Below are 27,626 nucleotides of genomic sequence, written 5' to 3'. Positions count from 1 at the left end.
TGCCCAGTCTGGCAGCACGCTTAATTGGATTTGACTGCTAAAGTCTGGCAACACTTTAAAGTGACGCAGTGGTCTGCTTCATGCGAGCGGCCATCATTTGAACGTAATTCATTGGCGGACAAACATTTGTTAATAAATTTGCGATTTGACAGCAAAACATTTGAATGACAGCATGTCGGAAGATTCGCGTCATGAACACATTGTGTCAAATGTGGCGAAACTGGTCGAGTGTCTAACCGGCGACACCGTAAGTCAAAATTTGGCTCAATAACACAAAACAAAAAAGCTTATTGATGCTTTTTTCCCGGGTGGGATGCAGGTGACCGAGAAGCAGCGACGCTCGCTGGAGCAGCAGGCACTTCACAAGATACGCCATCATCGCTACTTGAGCGTCAATAGTCATGCGGTGCGTCGTGCCATCGATACCATGATCGACCGCTTTCGCTTCGAGGGCATGACGGAGCAGGCGGACGCAGTGCAAACGCTCAGCACTGAAATCATCGAACACGCCGGTTGGGAATCGCATTATGTGGTCGATGTGCAGTACTCGTTGCTCGAATTTCTGTTCAGCATGACCAATAGCCCGGTGCAGAATGTGCGTCGTAATCTGCTTGCCATCAATGAGCGCATTCTATCGATACGAAATGAACTTGCTGTGGCCGCTGAAATGTTGCCACTGCAGCAATCTGCAATAACAACCACAACAGCCGCAGCCAGCGGCGATGATTGGGTGGCGCTGCTCAGCGAGGACTTCATACCCAATCCCAGTGATGGCCAGGAAAGCGACAGCAGTCTGAGCGTAAGTTGACCTCTTTTTCTTTTCTCTTATTTCCAAATAAGATGCTCTAAATTGGTTTTCTGTCTAAGGATTGGTCCGATGTAGATGACTACGAGACTGCCGCTAGCAACGACAATGAATCCGTCTTCCTCCCGTCTAACTATGGCGCCGATCAATGCTTAACAACGTCGCAGGACGAGACATATCACAGCATAATGCCAAACTTGCAGGCATTACAGCCACCCAAGGCACAGACAGTTTACACGCCCGCCAAATACGAGGAAAATCATTTACGCACAGTCGTGCACTCGAATTGGTGGCAAGAGGATTCGCAGTTTCATGCTCTGACACCGAACGATGATCCATGCTCGAACTTTGCCATTGCCTATGTGCAGCATTTGAATCGAGACTCGCGGTTGTTGATTAAAGAGCCGGTGCCCAAAACGACAAGCGAGAGTTGTTTGGTGCGTGAGATTATACTGATGTTTTTTAAGCCCGCCAGTTGTGGTTACTTTGAGCTGCATGCTGCCGAGCAGCAGATTAGCGTGCGTAAAAACATCACCGTCAGTAGCATGAGCAGCGTAAGTAGAAGACACTTCTGTTACAGCATCTTTTCTCAACTGGAACTTCTTGATCTTACAGGAGACGTTGCGATGCGTGCTTGAGACCGAAGTGCTGCCGGCCATGGTGGCCAAATATCAGCTGCATTGTCTTATACACGAGTTAACCTACGTGAAGCTGGGACCGGGCACTTTGACCTGCTTTGCCTGGGGTATCCACGATCTGCTGCAGCCCATCAACAGTCAGCTGATTGAGTTTGAGCGACGTTTGATTGATCAGGCTGCTGGCAAATTGGCTGCTGACGATGCAGCAGGCGGCACCACATTTATTGCGTTTTTGCGCTACATGGATACATCGTTTAAGCGTCTGCTGGTGCTCAAAGCACTCGCCAACGAGGCAGTTGTGGACAAGACAGCGCCGGCGCATGTGCAAAGTGTGCGATTGCTGTGCGCGCTTTACGAGCGCACGCTCTACATTAGCAGCCAGCAGCAGTTGGCCATTGCATTGTTGCTGGTATCGCTGCAGAGTTACAGTCACATCATGGACAATTGGTGGCTGATGGCGCAATTGGATGACAGGCATTGCGAGTACATTGTTGACTGTTTGCCTGTGGCTTGCGCCGACTACGGACAACGCATCACGAAGCGCCTGAAGCCGGAGTATGAACAGCAAGTGCAGGGCAGCGCATTCTATCAGCTGTTGCTGCAGCATGCCATGGAGGCGGGCGAAACACAGGATCTGTTGGCCAGTGCCGATCTGCTGGGAAACATTATGCTGAGCAACAAGCATCTGGGCAGTCATTACGATGATCTCAAGCGGCTGCTACTGCAGCAATTGCTTGCCCTCGAGCAGCGCCCAGCTGCTGCTGAGCCAGTGTTTGCGGAGTACGAGAAAGCACTGCTGGAGCAGACCTCACAGCTGGGCGATCCACAGCTGATGAGCATCTTTACGCTGCACATTACCGAAGCGCAAAAGGAGCGCAGCGAGCAAAAGCAGAAAGAGCAAGAGTCCACAGAGCTGCCGCTGGTATTGGAAGTGTTACAGCGGCTGGAGAGTTCCAAGTCGTTACTGCAGTCACAGCTGCTGCCACGCTCCCTCACCCAGGTGCATGGCGAACGCTATGCGCTGGCCAACGTGCACGTCATGCGCTGGTATCGCGACGAACTCAAGCTGGTCGAACACGTTCGTTTTGTGCGCCAACTGCTGCTGCTCGAAGCTGACTATCTGCTGCATCCGTTCTATGTGGGTTTGTTTCGACAGATCGAGGACTCCCAGGACTGGGCACGTGAATCGTTGCTAACGCTGGAGCTAACCGATGTGCTGGACACACAGTATGCGTCGCATTCCAGCCTGCTGAAGGTGAACATTATCTCGAAGCTGCAGAGCCAATCGAATAAAGCGTATGAGGCCTTGGATGCCATTCGCATTGAGTACGCGATGCCGACGCCACTGTGCAGCATTATAACGCCCGATCAGATGTACGACTATAATGCAATTTGGCGCATGCTGCTCAAGGTGAAGTGGGCTGCCTGGAAGTTGGCACATATGCGTTTCATACGACGTGATCGACACGATGTATTTGCGCCATTGGATCTGCTCGGCTTGACGCTGCGACGCCTAGAGATTTTACGCTTCTGGCTGATCAATTTAATCAGCAGTTTGCATGCGCATTTGTGCGTGGATGCCATCCAATCGTTGGGCGTGCATTTCGAGCAATTGCTGAGCACGGCGGAGACAACGCGACAGTTGCGTCAGATGCATAGCGATTACATTAAGAGACTGTTGAAGCACTGCCTGCTTACGACCGACTTTGCGGACTTTCGCATCGCCTTGGAGCAAGTGTTTCATTTGATTTTCGTGCTCGACTTGGAGTGGAATAGCTGCTTTAGCTATCTAAACGAATTTCATGCGCTCAGCCTGAACACGAGCAGCGAAACGCTGACAACCAATGATGGAGATGCCGATGATCCTGCCGAAGGGGATCGTGCATCGGCCCTGGAGTATTTGGCTCTCAATCAGGTCAACGAGATCGAACTTACCTATGTACGCTGCCATCAGAAGCTAGCCGAGATGCTCACCTCGCTCGTCTACAAGCACGATCACAAGTTTTGTAAGTTGATTTCTTTATTGTTCTTTAATTGTTTTCTAATTCGAAATTCATCTCACTCTATTTGCAGTAAACTCCTTGGAGTTGGCCATAAATGCGAGTCTGCCATGTTAGACATTAAGTGAAAACGCACAGCGAATAAATTGTTGAATAATGAATAATATGTATATAATGTGTAAAACAAAATGTAAATATCTAAAGAGAACATTGTTAAAAAAAAATTGAATGGAACTCATTGAATGCCTTTTTCACTTCTGTATGATCACTAAACAAAGTTAGACAGACACGCAGATACTGTTTGTGCATTTGTGCATTTATTTTTTATTGTGCATTTTATTATATTTGTAGACTATTTAAATATTTTATTTATTATTCATGGAAATAAATATGAATAAAAACATTAAATCATATTTATTTCTATAAATTGTAAATACAATATATGAATAAATAATATACAATTATAATAAAATGCTAATTCGCTTATATTTGGCCACTTAAAGGTAAGTAAAGTAAGTATTTAATTTTATTTTTAGACTAAAGACCTTAAAGGTGTGCCGAAACAGCCGGTGAAAAATTAATATTTGAAATATTCTACCAGGTGAACAGAAGTGGGCAGCAAGTAGCCATGTATAAAGTCACTTCAATTAGGATCCACATACGATCCACTGTGCAGCAGGTCTTTTCAGAGAGGAAAACAGAATTCTCAGCTTCTCTGCTCCTGAATTTGTCTGTAGTTGTTGTTGTTGTAGTTGATGCAGTTTTTGTTGTAGTTGATGCAATTGTTGTTGTAGTTAATGCAGTTGTTGTAGTTGATGCAGTTGTTGATGTTGTTAGAGCCATTCGAAGCCACCAGGAATGACTCAAAAGTAACAAGCCAGCACGTGAAATACCAGGCGAACATAAATCAGCAGCAAGTAGAAATGCTAAAAATCAACTTTGAAATTGAATTATTTGTTGCATACCTTAAGGGTGCACAAAATGTTGTGCTTTGCATAGAAACCCATAGATGGCGCTATTCAAGAATTTTTGTAAATCTGCTTACTTCTGATTTATGTTCGCCTGGTATTTCGCTTGCTGAATTGACACTTTTTGGTCGGTCCTGGTGGCTTCAAATGGCTGGCAACAACAACAATTGTATCAACCACTACAACAACAACAACAATTACAGCCAAATTCAGGTGTAGAAAAGATGAAAAGTCTGTGAGAGAACTCTCATGCTGCATTGAGTAATTAAGTTACTTTCTAGATGGCTACTTTCTGCCTTAGCCAAAGGATAGAAATTTCCAACTTAAATTTTATAATATATTATTCAATTATACATAAATTGTAGAAAAATTAGCAATTATTATTATTAAATTATTAACATCAGATCTCTGGTCTAAAAATCAAATTGAATACTTACCTTTTAACTGTCCCAATAAAAGTGACTAAGCATGTTTTTAAATTGTTTAATTATTTATTAATATTTTTAATCTATAATATATAGGATAAGGTTTAATTATTGTTATTATTTATAACTAGCATACGGAATCAGTATGATTTATTTTTATTTTTGTTGAATGAAATATAAACAAAAGAATTAGTAGAGAACCTTACACTTATAATCAAGATTATGTATAGTAAATCTATATCATCGTTTTTGTAGAGAGTAATGAAAATGCAATGTACTACAAAAATTCTTATATGAAATTCAAAATCAGCTGATTATTGCTCAGGGATAATGCCAGTTGCCATGCTAACTTAACATTCGGCTGGTATGTGAACTGTTAAAAAGACTTTGTTGGCTAACAGTTGTCAGGACGCGGCAGTTATGAATGAAACATGCAGCAATTAAAGTGGTTGCTACTAGCAACCATAACGTAAACAACAATGCGATAAAGTTGGAGTAAAAGAACAGCAACTTGTCGGCGAGTTCAGTGTACTTTACACCGCGACGATGGCAACAATCAACGAAGGCAACAGCAACAACAGCAACATCAGCTACAATTACAGTTTGGCTTGTGAGTATTGGCAATTATGAATAAATGATGCAGCTAATTGGCCTTATGCTTTCATATTTGCATGCGAATAGTGACGCCGCAACGGTCCAATTTGGTGCTGCAAATGCTGCTGCAGATCAATGGCCATGTCTCCATCGTGTGGGCTTGCAGCTATCTGCTGCACATGATCGTCTGTGTGAGTGCAACAGCAATCGATCGATCGATCTCTTCTCTCTCTTTCTTCTTCGCTTATCCTTCCTTCTCTTCTCTCGCTTAGGTGGATGTGCTGTGGAACTACAAGGGATTGGTCATGCTGGTGGCCTTTGTGCTGGCCACAGGTGCCGAATCGTTGCGTCTCTATGCCGGCTACTCGATCAATCTCTGCACCGGTGTCACAACGATGTGGCTCCTATTGACGCTGACGCCTTGCGTGCTGTTACCCACGTTGCTCTATTTGCGTCTGGTTGCTGTTTACGCCGTCACCTGGCTGCACATGCTCTCGAATCTGCAGTTTCTGTTGATCACGCTCGAAGCTCTGGTGGCCATCATTCATCATGCTTTGTCCTCGGCCGCCGCCAGCGAAGTGGAGGGGAAGGGGAATGGGAAGGGAAAGGAAACCGAATTGAAAACAGAAACAGAGACAACGTTGCAGTGAGCTTGGCAAAATTTATCTTTTAAATGATCAAAATAATAAAAAAAACAAATAGAACACTAACAGTCGAGGATGCTCGACTGCGAGATACTCGCTACCCAAGAGAATTCAGTGTGACCAAAGCAACTCAATTGACTGAATTTTTTTAAATAAAGCATGCAAATCTTATTGCTTTGGTTTCTTTTACGAATCGCGGTTACTAAAATATTCTCAAACGGACAGACACGACAGACAGACAGATTACTTCACTACTCTATCACACATGCTTTTTGATTATGGGCAGCGAGTATTAGGATTAGGAAGTTAAACTAAGGCAGGCTAAGCAGGCAGGCAAAATGAAATCACACTTTGCGGCTATCGTCCAAATTGTGCGACTTGAGTAACGCATCGATCCTGTCGAGCTGCGCCCGCATTGTGGGCAAATAATTCGTTAGCACCTCGATGTTTTCCTGCTGCGCGTCTCCCTGGCCAAGCAGTTGACTGCGCGTCGGCACCCAGCTATAAATGATCTGTAAACGTAAACGCAGTTAATTAGAGTCACACATCAAATTGGAGATGTAAAGCTCACCTTGATGGTGCTCTGTACAATGAAGCCATGGTAGGGCTTCAGTGTGCGCTCGTAGGCATCCTGCAGATGCTGCTTCAATGCCTCCGAACTCTGGGCATCGTTGTAGATGTTCTCGAAGAACGTGCAGATGAGCTGGAGGCCACGCTTCAGCCAGAGCAACGCATTCGCCGCAAAGTCATCCACATTCACATTCAGCACTATCATATCCTCCAGATACTGATACTTCAGTACATCTGTGCCGTAGACTTTTGTCAGTTTCTGCAAGTATTTTGATTAGGCTATTAGGTGATTATCGTGGAAATCAAAGGAAATAGATTTAAAAACTGGAAAATAAGTTAACTTATCTTTGGCGTAATATTTAAGAACAGGAAAATTAAATAGAGTTAAGTTATCTTTTGGAGTACCCTAACTCAAGGTTTAATAAGCAAAACAATGATAAAGGAAATAACAAAAATAAGAAATAAACTAATTACTACAATAACTAATAAAAGTGGTGGAAATAAATTTATGAAGTCGCTTAATAATACCCAAGCAAATTAATTAAGACCATATTAGAAGAAATGAGAAATGTCACTTATTAATTAAGAAAAAAAAAGAAATTAATAAGCGCAGTCACAAATAAAAGTGCAAAACAAACAAATAAATAAATGAATTTGGGAAATTTCCAAATAATAAACAAGTGAATCAATGAAGATGATACAAAGAAATGAGAAATGCAACTTACAAATTAATTAATATAAGCAAAGAGAGCGCAGTCACAAATAAAAGTGCAAAGCAAAGGAATGAAATTAAATAATAAACAAGAGAATTAATGAAGTCACTAAACAAGAAATACAACTTACGTTTATATTGCCATTCATGTCGCTGATGACAGGCGTAAAGAGTTTGCCAAAGGTCTCTGCGTGTGTGTGAGTGTACGGACGGAGTTAATGATTATTAGTACGCCGATAGATAGACAAAATGCGCATCGATCGATGCTATCGATCATTTGGCTTACCGATGACAGTTACGATTTCCTTGGCCGCATTTAAAAACGTTTGTGTTTCGATTTTATCCGTCGCCTCGGGAAATCCCTTCAAAGTCTTGAATTGTATTCGCGCATTTGCCATCTTTTCCGATTATACTATATATATATATATTTATAGATATATAAATTATTTATGCAGTTACTTAAAATTCTATTTATTTGCTGTTAAGTATTGTTGTTACTGTTGACGTCGCTGTTCGCTTTGCTGACTGCCGCTGCTCCAGTTGAAGTCTGAAACAAAAGTGAGCGAACAGTTGAGTTTGAGTTTGGTCAATGATATGGCACTGGTTTTTGTACGATTTTTCTATTTCTTTACGTTTTCCCGAATATCAAAATTCGCGACTATTTCGATGATTTGTTGTTGCCAGCAGTGCCAGTGTCGATTTATCTTATCAGCACCTCCGTCAAAAAAATATTAATAAAGCATTTTGTATTTGTTGCTTGTGATTGTTTTGTTGTCGTTCATATCAAAGCATTTCCATTATCGAACCCCGAGAGTATTGAGAGTCGACAACACAAAATAATAATATTAATACCAACAAAAACTTTAACTATAGCGAAAAAAACAAACACACAAATGAGCAAATACGGAAAGTATCTGAAATACAAGTTTCTCAGGCAACGGCATTGCGACTTTGCACAGTGGTTAAAAATAGACGCAAACGTCCGGAAGACAGCACTTCACTCTCCGCTTATCTTTGTTTCATATTTCACTTTGAAATTGATTTCTTGCTTACATTTATGTATATGCTGAGTATCAGAATTAACTTATCGAGTAACTCAAGTAGCCAATATGATGATGAAAGACTACTTTGGAATCGCTCCTTAAACTGAATATTTGAATAATTGCGTGGAATACAAAATAATTCAATAGCCGTATTGAGCTTTAAACTTCTTGCTGTTTGAGCTTTTTGAAGGGACAAAGGACAAAGCATAACTATGAATGAATCATGATATTAATGCATTTTCTTTTATAAATTATTCACCCCAATTGATGCGCAAAGTAGCTACCTGAACAGCAAAATACAGTGCTGTTCAACTCGACGAAATATACTTAAACTAATAATTTTTTATTAATATTCATCATTATTCCAAAGTTGTTCTGTACTATAGATTAATACATATTTTAATCTTCAAATATAATAAATAAATAAATAATCCTATTGTATTTTTTGTTATCAGCCCGATCTGCACTTATTCAAAAACCTTTAAGCACTATCACACTTGCTCCACTGTGCAGCAATGCTGACAACGCAATGGGGCTTAACCCATTTGACATAGCCGACGATCGATGAGGCCGCCAGCCCACTGAGAGAGAGGGAGAGAGAAAGAGTGAGAGATCTTAAGAGCTCTCCCGCATTCTCTCAGAGATCACCACGCTGCGGTTTAGAAACAGCAAACAGAAACTAAACCAGTCTCAATTTACTCAGCACGTTTAGGGTCTCTGGTCTCTTACCTCACACAGTGAGTATATTTGAATGTACTCATTCACATATTCGTTGAGTGTTTGCATATTTTAATCGAAACTCAGTTGGACACTTCGAGTATTCGATAAGCAAATCACACATTTGTTTGTTCAACAACATGAATCATTGAGTGCTCGAACGCGTAATGCCAATCGCTGGTACTCCACAGATATGTCACTGAATGACTCACGCAATTAACCTCTGTTACCTGGACGATCATTTATTGGACTATTGAGGAAGGGCAGGCTACATACCGTATAACACCGTACCAATTGCCTCGTTTATCTTTATAGCATACCTTGCAACAAGGGGAATTCGTGTGCTCTGATCAAAAACACTCATCACCCAAATTACTTTATGGTATACATCAAACATTTACGTTGATTCCTAATCTGAATTAGAAAAAATCACGTTTGCAATCGTTTATGGTACCAGCGTAGTAAATTAATTTTGCCTAAAGAGTCTCTCGTCAACCCGAATAAAAAACGCAGATAAATTTCGTTTTAAAATACGATCGGAATTATCAAAGTTGTCATTAATTATCAGCAAACTAACTCTGGAATTTTCTCAATCGAAAAAGGCTGACGTTTGATAATTGAATTTAAAGTTATGTTTCAGTATAGACTACTCAAGATCGACGCTGTGTGAGTATTGAATGTGAAGTGTCAGCTCGAGACCTTTTATCAGAATCAAATATGAAATTAAGAAGATGGCAAAAGGTAAAATATAAGCTAAAGCGCGCGTTAAGACTGCACCAGAATATTGTGTGAGTATTGAAAATAAAGTAAAGCATGGGCTTAGACTACTCAAGATTCTGAATATGAAATGAAGTATGGGTTTAGACTGCTCTAGACTCTTTACCAGAATTGAATATGAAATTAAGATATTGCAAAAGCGTAAAATATAAGCTAAGGCGTGCGTTTAGACTGTACCAGACCCTGTGTATAAAATATAAAGTGAAGTATGGGTTTAGACTGCTCAAAATCCTATGTGAGTATTGAATATGAAGTGAAGTATGGGTTTAGACTGCTCGAGACCCTTACCAGAATTGAATATGAAATGAAGGGATTGCAAAAGAGTAAAATATAAACTAAGGCGTGCGTTTAGACTGCACAAGATCCTTTCTTACCAACGAATATGAAATGCAACCTCTAAGTTGTTAGTTAGTTAGTTAATCAAGCTGTACGCTTACCCGCTTAATCCTGAACGGGGTCACAGGCCAGTCGCTTGGTGTCACCCTCAATGGTCAGTACAAAGACGTAGTGGGAGCGTTGTGTGGCCAGCAGATGCCATAAGGCATCCGGCAGACGAAAGCGTAGTGTGGCTGGTTGTGCGGGGAATTCCTCGTAGTGGGCAACAAGACTGTTGAGATTGCAACGCAGTTCGACGAGACGCAACGCAATGTTGGACACAATCTCGGAGCTGTCGGGCAGCAGTTGAATGTGTGCGTTGTGGAGTTGGGCCTTGAGATCGGGGCGTAGCCAGCGATGCTGGGCAAGAATAACGGCACAATTGCGTGAGAAGTAGAAGCAATCGTTGCGTCGCTGGCTATGATAATTATCCAGAAACTTATTGCCTGCGGGCTGTTTGAGTTTCAGCTGTGTGAAACGAGGGCGCGACGATGTGGAAGCGGATGCGGCGGCAGCTGATGTTGTGACAATGCGTTGCGGCAAATGCTCCGTCAGCTGATCGACGGTGAGCACACGATTCAGATAGTCGAAACCGTGGCCCATGACACCCTCCTGGGTGTGGCCGAGATCAAAGCAATGCCCCAACTCGTGGCACACAGCACCCAAGGTGCTGGCATAAACGCCGCCGTAGCTGCGACGATAGTTGCTCTCGTCCGGCTGACTGGCGACATCCACGCGCCGGCTGCTGCGTATGCAGTCGCCAATTTGGTTAAAGTGCCGTGGCCAGGCGTAGAAATGACCGGTGCCAAATAGCGCCAGACCACCGCCACCCAATGCAGCGTGTGCGTGGAGATGCCGGCGTATGTTCGCGTACGAATAATCGCCGCTAGCTGCGACAGCGCCGCCGTCGTAGCGCGTACAACTGATGAAGGCAACAAACTTGAGGTGTAGCTGCTGGCCCCAGTCGTCGCTGGAGAGGATTTCGCTGGCAAAGCGTTGCCACAGCTCGTCCTCAACGCAGTCGCGTGCAGTTGCGCAGCTAAGCTGCGAGCGAAAGACGCAACAGGCGCCGTTGAGGGTGAAGGTGCGATTCCCGAAGCCGGCGGCGCTTAATTTGTGCGCATAGATGCACTGCACCAGACGCAGGTTCAGATCGATGCAGGCACAGAGATCCTCCACAGACTGTTCGTTCTCGTCTTCGCAGAGCAGCAGCAGCGGCTGCACGCGATATGTGCTACGTCGTGGCTGATACCTGAATTGCAGTCGCCGCTGGGCGTTGCAGCAGCAGAGGTGCAGTTCACACTCAGCTGCAGTATCAGATTCGCCCAAATCGAACAATAACTTGAATTCACCGGCTGTCGTCAGCTGTGTTAATTGCTCCTGTTCTTGCTGGCGTAGCGAGAGCGTCGCTTTCAACTGTTTGGCACTTGTGCAGCTTGGCTGCAGGCGTCCTTTGATTAGCAGCAAGCTGTGCTCCACTTGATCGGCGTCTTGTAGTGGCTCCACTTCAATTTTATGCTCGCGCTTGCAGTCGTTGATGCAGCTGCTCATTGCTGCCGCACCACAACACAACACACAGACAGCAAGCAATCCGCATCGATGCGTGAACAGCTGATTGGCAGCAATGACAGCCTCTTGTGATGGTCAATCGGTAAACAGCTGTTGCGGTCCCAGAGTTGCACAGGTGCCAAGCACTTTAATCGATAAATTTGTAGCAATAATTGCGCCATCTCTTTTTTTTTTTAAAATTTGTTTACATTTGTATACATGGCAATTAAATAAATATACTACTACTTTCAGCAGTTAAATCATCAACCGGAATATAAATTGTATTTTTACAAATAAACAGATAGCAATAATAAATAATTAACTTACGTCTTAAGCTATACGGCAATATTAATATTATATTTCCAAGTTTATTTGGGCAATTTCTAGTTTACACACTTGATACTTCAAATTATGCATGTTTCCCCCATTTTAAATGGGCGAAAAAGAATGTTTTTTTGTTTTGTTTTTGTGAATTGGGAGCAAGCTTATTACTAAACTCAATTTGAATAAATAATATAAAAAAAAAATAATTATGTAATTTTATTCAGTTGGACGCGAGTCTTCTTGGGGTTCATGACCCGTCGAAGTTGAGACGAATCGACATGAAAAACAGGTTTTTGTTTCGCTACTTTAAACTTATGCCTAAGCTGAGGACGTTCCACGTGCACACAGCATCTGCTGCCAGAGATTCTCGATTCCCGATTCCAGAGAGTGTATATGTGGTAGTATGGGGATAGTTAGGACTCCTTCACTACCTCAGCTTGCCATTGTGTTGAGCACGATATTTGGACACACGCTCCATGTAATCGCCGTGATGTGTGAGGCTAGCCAAGAGACCGTCCTTATTCACGGGCGACTCATTGGGTCCGTAGTTGATCGATTCATCGTTCAGCGTGGTCATGGCGCCGCCCAGAGCACGCAGTATTGCGTCGCCAGCGCAAATGTCCCACTTCTTAATGATGGACGTGTGCAGGTAAGCTGTGGCATTGTTGGCCACCACCTGCAGCACTTTATAGCCAGCGCCGGCAGCTGTCAGGATGTTAACGTTCTGCCCAAAGACAGCACGCGTCACATCCTGGGCGGCGGCAGTGTGCGATCTGGAGATGGTGATGATGGGATCGCTGCCTTTATCAGCACGCGGCAGCTTGTGCAATTCGTCCAGATACTCCGACATGCTATGGCCCACCCACGCCCAAGCCGTGTGTCCACTGAAGGGATTATGGATGACGCCAATAACTGGCTGGCCAGCAACAGCCACACACACCATTGTGGTCACATATTCATAGAGTTCCTCTGCAAGAAAGAGAGTGAGCTGTAATGCAACTGCTCTGTGCAATCATATCAATGTCTACCTGTAAACTCCTTGGTGGCATCCAGTGGATCCACCCAGACAGTGACGTCTTGGGCCGTCACAGCCACGTCGGGCACAATGGCCGTTTCGTGCAGCACTGTGGGGTCCAAGTCGAAGCTGTGCGCATCTTGACAATGCTCCTTATCCTCTTCCGAGAAGATATGCACCCGTGGAAAGATGCGTTTCAGGCCCTGCTTCATCACACAATGCGATCTCCCATCGGCATCAGTGAAAGGATCATTGACGCCCTCGGCTGTTTTGCCTTTGCTGCGCTCCTTCAGCTGACGGCTGTTGGCTACATCGACTATCTCGAGACCACCGCGTTGTGCCGCTTGAATGGCGGCAATCAGCATTTTACGTAGATTTACTTTGTTGTCGCTGCGGAGCATGCCATAGATGGATGGTCGCTCCTCCTGATGGAAGTTGAGAAAGTAGACGAGCACAATGGTCAGCAGAATGGCTGTGATGGTGGCTGGCACACGATTGATGCGAATGGTGCGTCCGTTCATGATTTCCTTGCGATCTTTGCGTTCTTTCATGGGGATCATCAATGAGGTAAAGTTGTCGCTGCGTTGTCTCTTTCAGCACTGGCAGCCGGTCTCATTTACAAGTGCGACGTGGGTTGTGCCACTTGCCGCGAAGCCGCAGGCTATGCCAGATCACCACTCCACAGCTGTTGCTGCTGGTTTTGCCCCGATAAACAAAATGAATAAATCAACAGAGAAGCAAAGAACAACAAGTTGTGTGTTAGGCGGCGTTAGGTAAATAAGAACAAAAGCGTCTCACTCACCAGTTGTGGCCCAAAATGAACGGTGACGGTAGAATTTAAGACGCTTAGAGAATCGCGTCAATTCCACGTCGCACTTCGCTTCACCCACTTGTTTGGTCTGCTGCTCAAAACAAACCAATTGATAGGTTGTTGGGCAAACAAAAAAAGTTCCTCTGGCTGCCGATAGACGTCAACAAAGACTGTGGTGGTGGAACGATAGGTCTATTACTAAATGAATGTAATCGAATTCATAACTACGATTTAAATCAAATCGTTTTTTTTTGTGTAAAATCATTTAAATAAAAATTAAATCTACATTGTTTTTTATTCTATAAAATATTTGATTTTTTTCAATAGTAGGTTTAATTATTGTTGCTTCGAAAAGCCCTACATTGCAAAAATGTATTATTTGGTCATCAAAATGACTGGCAGGGCTACCGCGCGCTTTGAAAAAAGCGTTTCGTCTAGGTGGCAGCCCAGTATTATAACTGTTTCTAGGCCGCGCACAATTTCTGGTGGGAAACCAAAGACAACGAAAACGATAGTGGAAAAGGAAATCATGCTAAAACGTAATTTACAAAGCATCCAACTGACATTGGCCGATCTGGAGGAATATGAGAATGTGCGTCGTCGCAACAAGACCAAGGCCGCCATCGAAGCCGGCCGCTGCTCATCGGTGACTGTGACCGCCACCGAAACAGCACCATCTTCGACTAGCGACTCAACATCGGAGACTGGCATCACCCAGGAACAACGTCCGGAACGCTCCAACGTGCCCGGATGGACAACGGCCACCATTGCAGACAGCAACACCAATTCGGGATCCACCGAGGACGATACCAGCGTGCAAGCTGTCGTTGATGATAATGACACCATCGCTGAGCTAAGCGACGACGGTTGGGTGGACATTGACGAGGAAGATGAAGAGGAGGAATTGGAGGGCGCCGTTGGAGGCGAAATTTAATGGAGACTACGTCAAGCACAGGACAAGACATACACACAGCAAAGCAATTGCTGCACTCATTCAATTTTAACACATTTTTGTCACTATATCACTTTCAATCATTACACTATTCAAATGTAGCTAACAAAATAAATATAAACAAGATTTATAATTCATGCGTACATAATGTATATATGGTGGACATATGTACATATGTTTTTACAGAAAAAAACGAGATCCTGAAACGTCGCTTTGCTGAGCTTTCGATAACATTGTGAAAGCTTTCGCATGTGCAATGTAAAGCACTGATGAAAGCTATCGTGTTGCGACGGCGGCGCTTTAATTTGAATACCAAAAGCTGTTGACGCCGCCAAAAGCAAAAATAAATGGCAACGGCAGAAAAATAACAGCCACCAAATCCTCAGGTGGCCGTTGCGCAAATGCCACGGTCATTGCAGCATTGTCAGTCGCCGAGTGCGCCTGCCTGTCTGTCCGAATACGAAATTATGCACAATATTTATTTTACTTATTGAAGTTTGAGTATTTTTAAAGCTAAAAAACTTGTGCATAATTGAATATTATAAATTATGTATACGGTATTTAATTTCTATGCAATTCCAATTTAAAAATATAGAAAAAGTGTTTGTTAACAATACTGTATACATAGTATAGTTTATTTAATACGCAATATATTTTAGTAGATTGTGCTTATGACTCTGACCCTCACTGTGAGCACACACACACATGTGCAAACATATTACATGCATTTGCATACATACGTGAGCAATCTGTTGCTTATCTGAGATCTTTGCCGTTGAGCTGTGCTGCAGACAGCTCTCAACAGGTGCGACATCCATCTCAACACCCTCTTACAAACAAACTTACACACACATGAAAAAAGACAGATAGTGGCAGAGGAGCGGAGAGGAGAGAGAGCGGCTTAATGTAATTACATTACTAATGCGGCACAATGAACAAGTGCATGTTAAATAGAAAGCAGCAACAATGCAAACGACCCCAGTATGTAACCTGTGTGTGCCACCATCATCATCGTCATCTCGCTCGCTCACTTGTTCCCTTACTAACTCACTCACCCACACAAGTTCAAAGTATACCAAATATAGCATTCGGTATATTATAGTATTTGTGTGGTATATATAATAGAATAATATGTATAATAAAAAAAAGCTTAGTGATTTTTCTAAATATTAATTTTTTTTAATGATCTTTTATATGATTAAATAAATATTTTATTTATTCTTCATATATTTTGGCTACAGTTGAATATTACTCTTGTTTATACTACTTGTATATTTTTAATATTTAACAGTAATTGTTTAATGACAGCGAAATTCAATAAATTTGAATATTTTACATTTCTCTTAGGTTTTGTTTAAAAAAAACTTTTATATTATAAATATTAGTTCTAATATTTATAAATTGATTATTCTTAATATTTATACTTTAAGTTCATTCTTTATAGATTTAAATAATTTGTTTAAATAATCAAATACATTTTGTTGAGTATATCATTTCAATTTAGTAATAAAATTTACTCATCCATAAATAACTTCTATACATTTTAAATGAATAAGTATTTCTAAACACTAAACACAAAGAAAGTTTAAATTTAATTAATTGTAGATACTGCAAACATTTGCACAATTGTAATATACCCCGCCTGCTGCTGCTTTCTTTGCTTACAGGGTAGATGAAAAGAAACGCAAAAAAGACTAAAAAAAAAAAAGAAATATTTGCGTTAGGAAATGCTGCCGACAAAATGCGAATTAATAACAAACGTGTCCGTTGGAGTTGTTGTTGTTGTTGTTGTTTTCGTTGTAGTTGAGGCTGTTGTGGTTGCTGTGGGAGTACGCGCAGCAATCACTTACAACAACAGCAGCAGCAGTAGTAATAAGCAGTAGCAACAACAACAGCAACAGCAACATCAGCTTATTACATTGGTAATTTGTGTGGGGTGCCCCACTGCCCCGCTTGCTTGCTCCTATTATGCTTATGGTTGTTGCTGTTGTTGTAGTTGCTACTGACACGCTAACAGTAGCAGCAACAACAGCAGCAGCAACAACAACAGCGACAGGCAACGGCGTGTGCTTGCAGCTGAAATTTTGTGGCTGGCAATGTGTCAAAAATTGTGATGAATAAAAGTGTAAGCTAATTGTTATACGTGTTCGAAAACGAATACGAGTATGAGTACTCATACATGTATGTATATTCACGACTCAGTGAATGTATTTAGGCAATACAATCGCAATTTCTTACTCTACAAATAACTCGAGTTTAACGTGCATTTACTCACTTGAGAAATACTCGAATGCAGCTCACTTTGTGAAATGCATTCGGCGAGTATTCTAATTTCTGTGTTGTTTACACAATTTAAATATTTAGTCAATATAGTATCTAGTAATTTTCCGAATATTTCAAATGAAATATATATTCATTAAATGTATTTTCTAATTAATATTCAATTATTTTTTAATCAAATTTATTTATAAAATGCTCTACATTAATTTCATTTTTTAAAACTGTTTTCAATATTTCATTATTTTCTGATGAATTCTGCCAAATTTAATTGCTAATTATAAATTATCCCAATATGATTTGTATTCAAAGCTGCGCTCAAAAAAAATGATTCACATATGATAGATATCTGAATGTTTGTTTGGCATGCAAACAAATGTGATAAATTAACTGACTCATTAAAACATTTAAAAATTCGATGATATGCATTTTTGTACATTAAAAAGAGATTTGGGGAAAGAATGAAATATATGTAAAATTGTCTCTCTTTACATTTAATAATAAGATAAATATAAATATTCGGTTGCATTCCTTAATATTATGGCAGACGTATAACTGCTAAATAAAATATCAAGTAATTATTATTGAGAAATGATTTTCTGTAAATTTTTCAATTTTTAAATGAGGTAAAGAAGAAAAGATTAATAGAATTTCTGAATACTATATATTTACCAAAATATATTATCAATATATTTGTTAACATTTTTCAATTTTATGAGGTAAAAAGTTATGAATCGAATTTTTGAATTTCCTTATCGATATATAAGAAATCGAGTGACTACTAGTCCAACTAAGATTTCTTAACGTTTCCGAATATGAATATAATAAATATTTATTCAGCTACCAAAAAAATATAAAGAATTATTATTAGCCTAATATATTTTACTATAGTTTTAAAATTTTTAAATGAGTGCCTAAGTGCTTTATTTGTAGCAGAATATGGTATCAAGTGATTATTAATCTAACGTTGATTTGTTGATATGATGAAATTTATAAATTGGATAAATAAAAAGTGATATATCACTTTTCCAAATATCAAAATAATGTTTGTTTATTAAGTGATTATTAGCCTAACATACTTAACATTTGACTTTATCACAATTGTCGTGACAATTTAAACGCATATTTCGAGTTTGCAATAGCAAATTGTTGTCACACAGAAACAGATACAGATACAGATACATATATATATGACTAACTGAACGAGTGTACTCTTTGCTACTCACATATGATATTTGCGTTGTTGCGGTTACTTCTGCCATATCGCAGTCAGTTGCTTGGCATTGGTGATGAGTCGCATCCGTGAACAACAGCAACTACGAGTATTAACTCGGTTATAGCTGTATAGTAATTGTGGTTGTATGTGCATCAGTGTTGTGTCGCTCTGCTGGCTAACGCATTTAATTGCCCCGCGCCGAGAGTGGTTGCCACAACTTGGCTGCAGAGTTGCACAATCGAAGCGAATGCAGCTTGCTTTCAACTCGGCATTCTTCGAGCAACCCTCGTCGCTGTCTTTTTTATTTAATTTTGTTATTTCTACTCTTTTTTTTTCGTGGGCTATTCTACACTTGTTGGCCATCGTTTCCGTTTTGTTGATCAACGCAATTAGTTGCCACTTGGCGTCTGTGTGCGAGCTGCTTGGTACGAGGAACAAAAGAGGCGAGACGTGGAGGGGGGTGACGAAGAAGGTTGGAGGTTGAGGCGGTTGCTTCCGCGTCGTCGCATCGCCTTGACAAGATCGAACAGCGGAGTCGTAATGAAAGACGTTATGGTTATGCAAGGCGTAATCATTTCGCCTGGCATAGAACTGGAGCCGCTGCCACAACAAAATATTACGTATACGCACCTTGCAACAGCTGCTGCGGTGGCGGTGGCGATGGCGGGCGCCTCTTATAATTGCGGCTATTCAATGGTCAGCCAGCTAGCCAGACAGACAGCCAGACAGCCAGCCATCCAGCTAGTCAGCCTGGCTCAATCGTCCGCGCTGGCGTATACGTAATCTGCACAATAAGTGCACAAAATTATCAGCTGCAGCCGTCGTCGTCGTCATCGTCGTCATCGTCGCTGTTGTCGGCAGATGTCCATTGCAACATGGATGGGCACAGCCGAGCCGAGCCACAAGCCAAGCCAAGCCAAACAAAAGCGCAGCTTAAAAATGTTGCTGCTGCTGTTGCTTTTGTTGTTGTTGTTGTTGTTTCTGCTGCTGTTGCGGCTGGAAAATGCAGGAAAATGTGTGCCAAAAGCCAGCGTATAAATGCCACAGCACTTGCCGAAAAGAAAATAGTCGACTTGCACCATTTCGCCGCGTCGGTAGCCAAAAGTAGCAACTGCTTCGCACAAACTCAACTTCTCACTTCACACCTGAAGATCGCAACGAAATGTTCAGCTGGCGCTTTAAACTAATCCTGCTGCTCGCCCAGGCGCTATTCGCCCAAGCGGGCTACATTGGTGGCATTCCAGCCGCTGGACTGCTGGGCAACTATGCCGGCGCCTTGAGCGCTGGCGAGGCATTGTCCAAACTGGATTTCAGCGATAGCGATGCGCATGCGGATCATGAGCACTTGGGTGCCTTGGCCGAGCAGCTGAACGAGCACAGTTTTCCAGCGGATTATGGCAGCAGCGATGCCGGCGAGGAATACGCCGAGGCTAGCGAACATCACGAGCATCACTATGAGCCAGAGATCGAGGAGCATCATCATCATCACGATGAGCAACCGGTGCCGGGCATTGATCATGGCAAGGGCGCCTTCAGCTATAGCACACTGTATGAGTTCAAGGATCGCGAGGAGCATGAAAAGCAGCAGCTGGAGCATCAGCTCGAGGAGCAGCATGTGGAGCAACAGCTTGAGCTGGAGCATCAGATTCATGTGTTCGACAACCATCATCATGATCACCATCAGGAGCTCGATCTGCACTAAAGACTGTGATAGTCGTATCTTTGTTCTTCGTCCCGCCCTCGTTTCTCATAGCTAATATTGATTTTTTTTTTTTTTTTTTTTTACCCATCACATTTAACTATATATTATGTCCTTTCAATAAATCACATAAGTTTATCATATAAACAATTGAATGACATTGCTCAGCTCAACAAATTGTTGAGTTATCAAAGCAAGCTGGAATTTTGGATGCCTCTCAATTCAACGAATGAAGTTTTCTCAAATCTAAAAACAAATTTAAGATAGAAATGGACGAAATGGAAATGGATCAAACTTATCCTATCCATAATGGCAAGCGGCCATATTTCGAAGATTATGCTGTTTATGAGCCACCGAGAAAGAAAAAGAAGCTAGAGGACATTCCACCAAATGCTGCGTATATTGAACGTTTGAAAGCATATCGCAAGAAATTTCCAACAGCTAAGCGTTAATATGGATTTTTATTTAGGAAGAGTATCAAATTTGAATTGTTGCGTTTATTTCATTTTGAAATGGAAAATTCTCTGCTTTCCAAACACTTAAATGTTCTAAATTTTTATTTGCAAAACACAAAAAAAAAATGTGAAATAAAAAAAATAGACTTCAACTTCTTACCAAGTAGTTAGCGAATAAAAACATAAAAAAAATATACATACTACATATGTATGTATATAAAACATAAAAGACTCGGTCAGCTCAATCCTTCCTAGCGTCCATGAGACTTGACGTAATGCGTTGTCTGCTGCCGCTCAAAGTCCAGATTGTCGCTGACTTTGTGCCTCGGTTCATGTCCCAATGGCAAGCCAGGAATGTGATGCCAGTTGGGCAAGATGCTGGCAGTGCTGACGCTGCTGACGGTGCTGGGACCCTCGTGTGTTTGCAGCAGCAGCAGCTGCGTCTGTTCATCGGGCACCAGCTGGAGCACAGCTGAGCTGATCTGTATCCAGGGACCGTAATCTAAGCAAGAAGAAGACACTTTTGTTAAGAACTCTCTAGTACATTCAGTATACGTACCGTTGGCCGCACGTTTGCCCTCAGCGTGTTGCAATTCCAATGTTTGAAGTTGTTGTGACACCGCTTTGCCAGCAGCAACTGACATTGGTAGCAGTACAAGCAATATTAAGTAGCCGCCACGTATGCGCATTGTGTACTAGAATCAACTGTTGTTGCACTCAATATTGTGTGTTATTTATATGCACAAATTTGGCCGGATGTGGCACGTCTTGGCTGAACGACCAACGGGGGCCGACAACGTTGACATCGAAGTACTCGTTGCGCTCAACTGCCTGGGAATTTGCGATAAGAACATAAATGCAGCCAGGCAACAGATATGAGAAGGCTAATTGATTGACTTTCGATTAGAGCAAAGTTTTCGTGAAATTAAAAGTATTTTCGTATTTTAAAATAATCTTAAGAGTAGTAAAAGAGCAGTTTTGATATAGATTTAGTTGTGTTTTAAAATTTATATTTTGCTTTGGAATATTCCGTTTAAAAATTGCATTTAATTAATTCTACAACGTACACAAAGCTCAGCATTATCATAATATACTATGTTGAATAAATAAGTTTGGACGAAAATAAAAGTAAACTCTCAATTTGATATTGATTTTTTATTTTTATACCCGCTACCCATAGGGTAGAAGGGTATTATAACTTTGTGCCGGCAGGAAATGTATGTAACAGGTAGAAGGAGGCATCTCCGACCCTATAAAGTATATATATTCTTGATCAGCGTCAACAGCCGAGACGATATAGCCATGTCCGTCTGTCCGTCTGTGTGTCTGTGTGTCTGTCCGTCTGTCCGTATGAAACACTGGATCTCAGAGACTATGAGAGATAGAGCTATAATTTCTTTTCGACAGCATTTGTTATGTTTGCATGCAGATCAAGTTTGTTTCAAATTTTTGCCACGCGCACTTCCGCCCCCGCAAATCAAAAAAATCGAATAACAAGCGTAATTTTAAAGCTAGAGTTGTGAATTTTGGTATATATAATAATAACTATAGTAGTTATGATTCCTGAATTTTGTTGCGATCAGCTAAAAATTGTGGATGTTATTAAAGAAATAGTTTTGTATAGGCAAAAACGCCTACTTACTAGGGGTCTTAGTTGCTTTGGCTGACAATCTGGTATATTGTGCCGTCTATGGTATATTATGAATGCGGTACTTTATCGATATACCAAATATACCATTTGGAATATTTTTAGTATTTTTATAGTATATTAGGTATATTTTGAGAAAAATACCGCAAAATATATTTCTTTTATTCAAAATGGGTAGCGGGTATCTCACAGTCGAGTACACTCGACTGTAGCTTACTTACTTGTTTTTTTTTGTGTTCCTCATCACCATCACATTTAACTATATATTAGGTACTTTCAATAAATCACATAAGTTTAGCATATAAACAATTGAATGACATTACTCAGTTCAACAAATTGTTGAGTTATCAAAGCAAGCTGGAATTTTGGATGCCTCTCAATTCAACGAATGAAGTTTTCTCAAATCTAAAAACAAATTTAAGATAGAAATGGACGAAATGGAAATGGATCAAACTTATCCTATCCACAATGGCAAGCGGCCATATTTCGAAGATTATGCTGTTTATGAGCCACCGAGAAAGAAAAAGAAGCTAGAGGACATTCCACCAAATGCTGCGTATATTGAACGTTTGAAAGCATATCGCAAGAAATTTCCAACAGTTAAGCGTTAATATGGATTTTTATTTTAATTGTTGGTTTTATTTTAATTTGAAATGGAAAAATTCTCTGCTTTCCAAACACTTGAATGTTCTATTATATTTGCTCTAAATTTTAAATTGCAAAATACAAAAAAATTGTGAAATAAGAAAAATACACTTTAACTTCTTACCAAGTATAGTTAGCGAATAAAAATATAAAAAAATATATATGTATATGTACTATATGTATATGTATATAATATACCAATTATAGCCTTTGGTACATTTTAGTATTGCGGTAGATTAATTTAGTTTATTTTAAAAATCCAATCCAATTCCGCACTGTTTTGATTATAATCAAAATGGTTAGCGGGTATCTCACAATCGAGCACACTCGACTGTAGCTTACTAATTTGTTTTTAATGAAAAACTATGCAATTTATTTGAGCTTCGTGAGTGCTTATCATCTGAGTGTCATCTCTAGTTGGTGGTGAATATGTGACTAGATTTTGTTTTTTTTTTTTTGGAAAAACACAAAATGATTCTCTAAATGGCACTAGACTCATTCTCACAAAGCCAAACCGCAGAGGGAGCGACAGCGACAGCGACAACGGCGATTTCAAGTTGGTATCGCAGATTCGTTAGCATCGCGATTTGATCACAGTTAGCAACTAGGTGATAAGTGATCGATGTGTGCTGCTGTGTGCGTAGAACACAATGAACTCAGACCATGGCCTAATGCCAAATATTCAGAAAAATCAACAAGAAACAGACAAAAAATTCCCCCAAAATATTTTTGAGGAGACAAACGGCAGCGATTGAAGTTCTCGATTATGTAACCCTCGCCCCGAAAAGAAGGTCAAAATAATTTGAAAGTCCAGTAAACGAAAAAAAAAACCGATTAGCATTTGTGTTTGATTTAAGTTTATTTTTTAATTTTTGCGGTATTTACACAGCGACAGAGACAGTAAGAAGAGAAAAATAACAGTTTTAGGTTTTAAGTACAATAGTCGTTGATGTATATTTTTTTTTAAGAACTAGACACACAAAAAAAACAAAAAAAAAGTACAGTAGCTGAGTAAGTTTTTAGATTAGATATGATCGTAAGTAGGTAACAATATCGTATCGACTGTGGTCGAATTATTTTCTTTTTTGGGGCAGCGTTTTGTGGTTAGAATGCGACTGGCCAATGTCCAAGAAGATGAAGGCATTTAGCAGCCGGCAGCGAGTTTCTCCCAGATGCCGCCGCTCTTCCAGCCAGAGCCGCCATTGCCCCAGCTTGAGCCACCGTTGCCCCAGCTTGAGCCCCCGTTGTTCCAGCCACCATTGTTGTTCCAGCCAGAGCCGGCGTTGTTCCATCCGCTGCTCGACGACGCAGTCGAGTAGGAGTTGACCACAGGCGCTGGTGCACCATAGACTGGACTGGGGACACGGCTGTTGTTGTCGCCACTGTTGTCGTCATCGACGATCACCTTGATGGTCTTCACAAACTGCTGTTGTGGCTGAGGCTGGGGTGCGGGCACCGAGTAGCTAATAGGCTGTGGCGCGGGCACAGAGTAAGTAACGGGAGCGGGCACTTGAACTGGGACTGGAACGGGAGCGGGCTGCACACGCACCACAGGCTGTGGCGCTGGCACGGAGTAGGTCACTGGCGCTGGAGCGGGAACGGGAACGGGAGCGGGAACGGGAGCCACACGCACCACAGGCTGGGGAGCGGGCACAGAGTAGGTGACTGGAGCGGGCGCTGGGGCGGACACGGTGTAGCTGACGGGTGCAGGAGCGGGTGCTGGAGCGGAGTAGGTGATGGGAGCTGGTGCAGGCACAGAGACAGACACTGGCACTGCAACTGGAGCGGGAGCGGGAGCTGGGGCGGTGTAGGTGACGGAGGGCACGGGCACAGCCTGGGCAACAGCCGAGGTCTGGACAACCGGAGCCGAGGCCACGGAGCTGGCATAGCTGCCGGAGCTGGCGTAGCTGTTGCCACCGCTGTAGCTGCCAGAGTAGCCACCGTTGTAGCCACCGGAGTAGCCACCAGAGTAGCCACCGTTGTAGCCACCGGTGTAGCCGCTGGAGCGAGCATAGCTGGGCTGTTGCTCGACCACCTTGATGACCTTGATGACCTGCTCGCCACCGCCATAACCACCACCATAACCACCGCCATAACCACCGCCATAACCACCGCCATAGCTGCCGCCGTAGCTGCCACCATTGCTGTATCCGCTGTTGTAGACTGGACGGCTCTGTTGTGTGTAGTATCCCTGGCCATAGCCGCCGTTGTAGGCGCCGCTGCCGTAGCCACCGCTGTAGCTGCTGCCACCGCTGCTGCTGCCACCGCCGCTGGTGCCAAAGCCGCTGCCACCGCCAATGCCACCGCCAAGGGCCTTGAGCAAGGCAATCTTGGCGCCCAGCAAAGCTTGGGCGGGCGCACTGAGCGCCAGAAGGGCAACAACAATACAGACAAACAGCTTCATCTTGCTCGCTCTCTCTCTCTCTCTCTGTCTCTCTCTTAGTCTCTGTGGGTGTGTGGTGCCTGGACTGGGCAAAACTCAACTGATGTTCCCCAATGGCGATACGCACAAATTTATAGGCCAACTGAGCTGTGAGCACAGTCTGAGTGTGCGTGTGTGTGTGTAGTTCTAATAATACACATCTTCAGCTTGACACTGGACCCAACGTCGACAGCAACAGCAACAGCAGCAGCAGCAACCGCAACAGCAGCGACACTTTGAAGCTCGTCAAGCTGTTTGCTTAATTCATAAATAGTTACTTATGGGCCACACCGAAATGCCAAAAACTAAGGCGCGTCCCCAGCTACACATCCAGCAATCTATCCAACCAACCATCAGTCTGTCCATCTGTCCATCTATCTGTGTTTATCTAGCTATCCATCTATACAGACAGCATTTTGGCATATCTCTCTCCCTCCCTCCGTCTGTCAACTCAACTACTTAACCATAAACTGAGATATTTTCTCACCTCTCTCGGGGCAAATAAACCCGCCGTCTGCCATCCGCCGCCAAAACGATTCGCAAGAAGCGCAGGTAATTCCCAAATTACCGCTACACTCTAAGAAATTGGGGTCGCTGCAAAAATAAACCAACAAATCAAATACATTATTTGCTTTTACACCAAAAATAAAACATTAAATGACCAACAGATTTTCTATCTTTTTATTTGATTTAGAAAAGGTTTGAATAAAAAAGTTTAACTGGCTTCGTGATCAAGCAACATTATAATAAAACTGAGAAAAGTATACATAAAAAATAAACTACTGAAAAAATAAACAATGAAATAATCAACATTTCTTTGAAGACACGAATAAAATAAGAATAATTTATTTGAAATATAAGAAAATGGAAAAAATAAAACTAAAACATATTGAAAACGTAATATTGTATTTACTTCAGAGATATATTTTCCCACTATTGTATCTTAGAGTAAATTCTGTTTTAAGTAAGCCACAAATATTTAATAATGATTTAATGTTGCTCGCAGTTCATACTATATTTTTTTTCCACACAGGAAGAAAAATTGTACTAAAATTCAAAATAAAATATTGAAATAAAATTATATGATGTCAAAATTGTTCCAAGAAGGTTTTTTTTTTAAATCAAAATCCAAATTCTAGATTGTCTAATCTTTGTAATCTTGTTTCAAGAATTGAAAAATCTCAAAAATTTAAAAAAAAGGAAAAACTTAAATTAAGATCGGAAAGTTCTTTAACCAAGATTAGCAATTTTCTTTTCAATATAAAATGAAACATTCTTGAAGCAAGATTTTAATTTAAAATAAGATGTTGGCATCCAATTTTTAATTTACGATTTTCTCAGCCTAAAAACATTATTTTAAGATTGATTTTTTAAATCGAAAAAATTCTAAATTAAGAATTAAAATCTACTTTTCAATCTAAATTATTTTTTTTCTCTGTGTATGTATACATTTTTTTACAGCAATTAATATAAATTTTCTGCAAATTTGTATTTCCAAATAATGAATTAACTCGACCTTCGATTTATTTGCAAGCAATAATTTTACAGTGTAGCGACTATGAAGCAGTTAAAATTGGTCACATTAAATTAAATGTTACAGCGTTTAGTCAATAAAACAATAAAATCTGAATCTCTGAATCCATGAATGTTTATTGTAATAAAAAAGGCAATAAATATGATAATAAAAGTTTCGCACTTGCTGGTATTTCCCTTAACTACTTTTGCTTTTGGCACAGTGTACGCGTGTTTGGGTGCTGTTGTTTATACTATATATGTTCATTATATAGCTATAGCCGGCGCATATGCATATTGAGGAACTCAACTCAGTAGAGTCGCAGACTGAGATACTCGTATCGTCATTCATTCAGTCAAGATCTTGTGCATGGCTACACGTAGCTACTGCCAATGACTTTGGCTTTGGCTTTGGTTTTGGTTTTGGTTTTGGCTTTGGATATTTGGTTGTGCCATGTTTATGCCTAATGCCTGTGTGGATGGTAATGGAAATGGGGGAATATCTGTCGATGTGCTAACCGCGACCGAGCACAAATGCTGTACAAATAAATTCCAAGTCAACTCAAGTTAAGACAAATCGAGTCGAGTCAAGTCGAGTTGAGTAGCGTTTAAAACTAGTCCCACGTCCGCATCATAAAGGGCGCGTTCCGTCTATTCATTGTGTTCCACTATGCTGAAAATTACAAATGCTCTGATGATCGGTTGTTTTTTCTTCGATTTTTGGCTAGAACTTGTATGCAAATTGGACCAAAAGATTATATTACAACACATGCCGGCATAATACTCGTATATTCATAATTCTTACGATCTGTAGCAAACAGCGACTGGTTTCAT

At 41.5% G+C, this 27,626-nt stretch overlaps 9 protein-coding genes across 11 annotated transcripts; 4 read left to right on the top strand and 5 right to left on the bottom strand.

Moving 5' to 3' along the window:
- Positions 1 to 54: 54 nt before the first annotated feature.
- LOC132795114 (uncharacterized) lies at positions 55 to 3,687 on the top strand. Its single transcript, XM_060805600.1, has 5 exons — positions 55 to 247; positions 320 to 799; positions 868 to 1,359; positions 1,421 to 3,449; positions 3,517 to 3,687. Exons 1-5 carry the CDS (start codon positions 173 to 175, stop codon positions 3,558 to 3,560), a joined length of 3,120 nt encoding a protein of 1,039 aa, XP_060661583.1. The 5' UTR covers positions 55 to 172; the 3' UTR covers positions 3,561 to 3,687.
- Positions 3,688 to 5,382: 1,695 nt separating this feature from the next.
- On the top strand, positions 5,383 to 6,080 carry LOC132795636 (uncharacterized). Its single transcript, XM_060806492.1, has 3 exons — positions 5,383 to 5,446; positions 5,518 to 5,621; positions 5,703 to 6,080. Exons 1-3 carry the CDS (start codon positions 5,383 to 5,385, stop codon positions 6,078 to 6,080), a joined length of 546 nt encoding a protein of 181 aa, XP_060662475.1.
- LOC132795374 (glycolipid transfer protein) lies at positions 6,078 to 7,882 on the bottom strand. 2 transcript variants are annotated; one of them, XM_060806049.1, is made up of 5 exons: positions 7,855 to 7,882; positions 7,643 to 7,768; positions 7,488 to 7,543; positions 6,646 to 6,903; positions 6,078 to 6,586 (listed from the first exon to the last, which is right to left on the bottom strand). In XM_060806049.1, the coding sequence occupies exons 2-5, from the start codon at positions 7,752 to 7,754 to the stop codon at positions 6,419 to 6,421; spliced, it is 594 nt and encodes a 197-aa protein (XP_060662032.1). In that variant the 5' UTR covers positions 7,755 to 7,768; positions 7,855 to 7,882; the 3' UTR covers positions 6,078 to 6,418. The 2 variants fall into 2 exon arrangements, with proteins under 2 accessions (XP_060662032.1, XP_060662031.1); XM_060806048.1 differs by lacking the exon at positions 7,855 to 7,882 and having other exon boundaries at positions 7,643 to 7,776.
- On the bottom strand, positions 6,794 to 11,897 carry LOC132795372 (uncharacterized). The gene is made up of 2 exons (XM_060806044.1): positions 10,331 to 11,897; positions 6,794 to 6,903 (listed from the first exon to the last, which is right to left on the bottom strand). Exon 1 carries the CDS (start codon positions 11,817 to 11,819, stop codon positions 10,335 to 10,337), a length of 1,485 nt encoding a protein of 494 aa, XP_060662027.1. The 5' UTR covers positions 11,820 to 11,897; the 3' UTR covers positions 6,794 to 6,903; positions 10,331 to 10,334.
- Positions 11,898 to 12,177: 280 nt separating this feature from the next.
- On the bottom strand, positions 12,178 to 14,118 carry LOC132795373 (putative inositol monophosphatase 3). 2 transcript variants are annotated; one of them, XM_060806046.1, is made up of 3 exons: positions 13,958 to 14,118; positions 13,169 to 13,849; positions 12,178 to 13,109 (listed from the first exon to the last, which is right to left on the bottom strand). In XM_060806046.1, the coding sequence occupies exons 2-3, from the start codon at positions 13,713 to 13,715 to the stop codon at positions 12,568 to 12,570; spliced, it is 1,089 nt and encodes a 362-aa protein (XP_060662029.1). In that variant the 5' UTR covers positions 13,716 to 13,849; positions 13,958 to 14,118; the 3' UTR covers positions 12,178 to 12,567. The 2 variants fall into 2 exon arrangements, with proteins under 2 accessions (XP_060662029.1, XP_060662030.1); XM_060806047.1 differs by having other exon boundaries at positions 13,169 to 13,846.
- Positions 14,119 to 14,419: 301 nt separating this feature from the next.
- Positions 14,420 to 15,040, top strand: LOC132795797 (uncharacterized). Its single transcript, XM_060806695.1, has one exon. It carries the CDS (start codon positions 14,496 to 14,498, stop codon positions 14,898 to 14,900), a length of 405 nt encoding a protein of 134 aa, XP_060662678.1. The 5' UTR covers positions 14,420 to 14,495; the 3' UTR covers positions 14,901 to 15,040.
- Positions 15,041 to 19,345: 4,305 nt separating this feature from the next.
- Positions 19,346 to 20,163, top strand: LOC132796755 (histidine-rich glycoprotein). The gene has a single exon (XM_060808018.1). The coding sequence runs from the start codon at positions 19,574 to 19,576 to the stop codon at positions 20,111 to 20,113; it is 540 nt and encodes a 179-aa protein (XP_060664001.1). The 5' UTR covers positions 19,346 to 19,573; the 3' UTR covers positions 20,114 to 20,163.
- A 653-nt stretch (positions 20,164 to 20,816) lies between these two features.
- LOC132795631 (uncharacterized) lies at positions 20,817 to 21,254 on the bottom strand. Its single transcript, XM_060806437.1, has one exon. It carries the CDS (start codon positions 21,252 to 21,254, stop codon positions 20,817 to 20,819), a length of 438 nt encoding a protein of 145 aa, XP_060662420.1.
- Positions 21,255 to 23,709: 2,455 nt separating this feature from the next.
- On the bottom strand, positions 23,710 to 25,313 carry LOC132795918 (glycine, alanine and asparagine-rich protein). Its single transcript, XM_060806880.1, has one exon. It carries the CDS (start codon positions 25,260 to 25,262, stop codon positions 24,003 to 24,005), a length of 1,260 nt encoding a protein of 419 aa, XP_060662863.1. The 5' UTR covers positions 25,263 to 25,313; the 3' UTR covers positions 23,710 to 24,002.
- Between the last annotated feature and the right edge of the window lie 2,313 nt (positions 25,314 to 27,626).

This window comes from Drosophila nasuta, chromosome X (assembly GCF_023558535.2).
Source record: "Drosophila nasuta strain 15112-1781.00 chromosome X, ASM2355853v1, whole genome shotgun sequence".
Lineage (NCBI taxonomy): Eukaryota > Metazoa > Arthropoda > Insecta > Diptera > Drosophilidae > Drosophila > Drosophila nasuta.
Note: the sequence above shows the minus strand (reverse complement) of the source record. Positions and strands in the feature narration are given on the sequence as shown.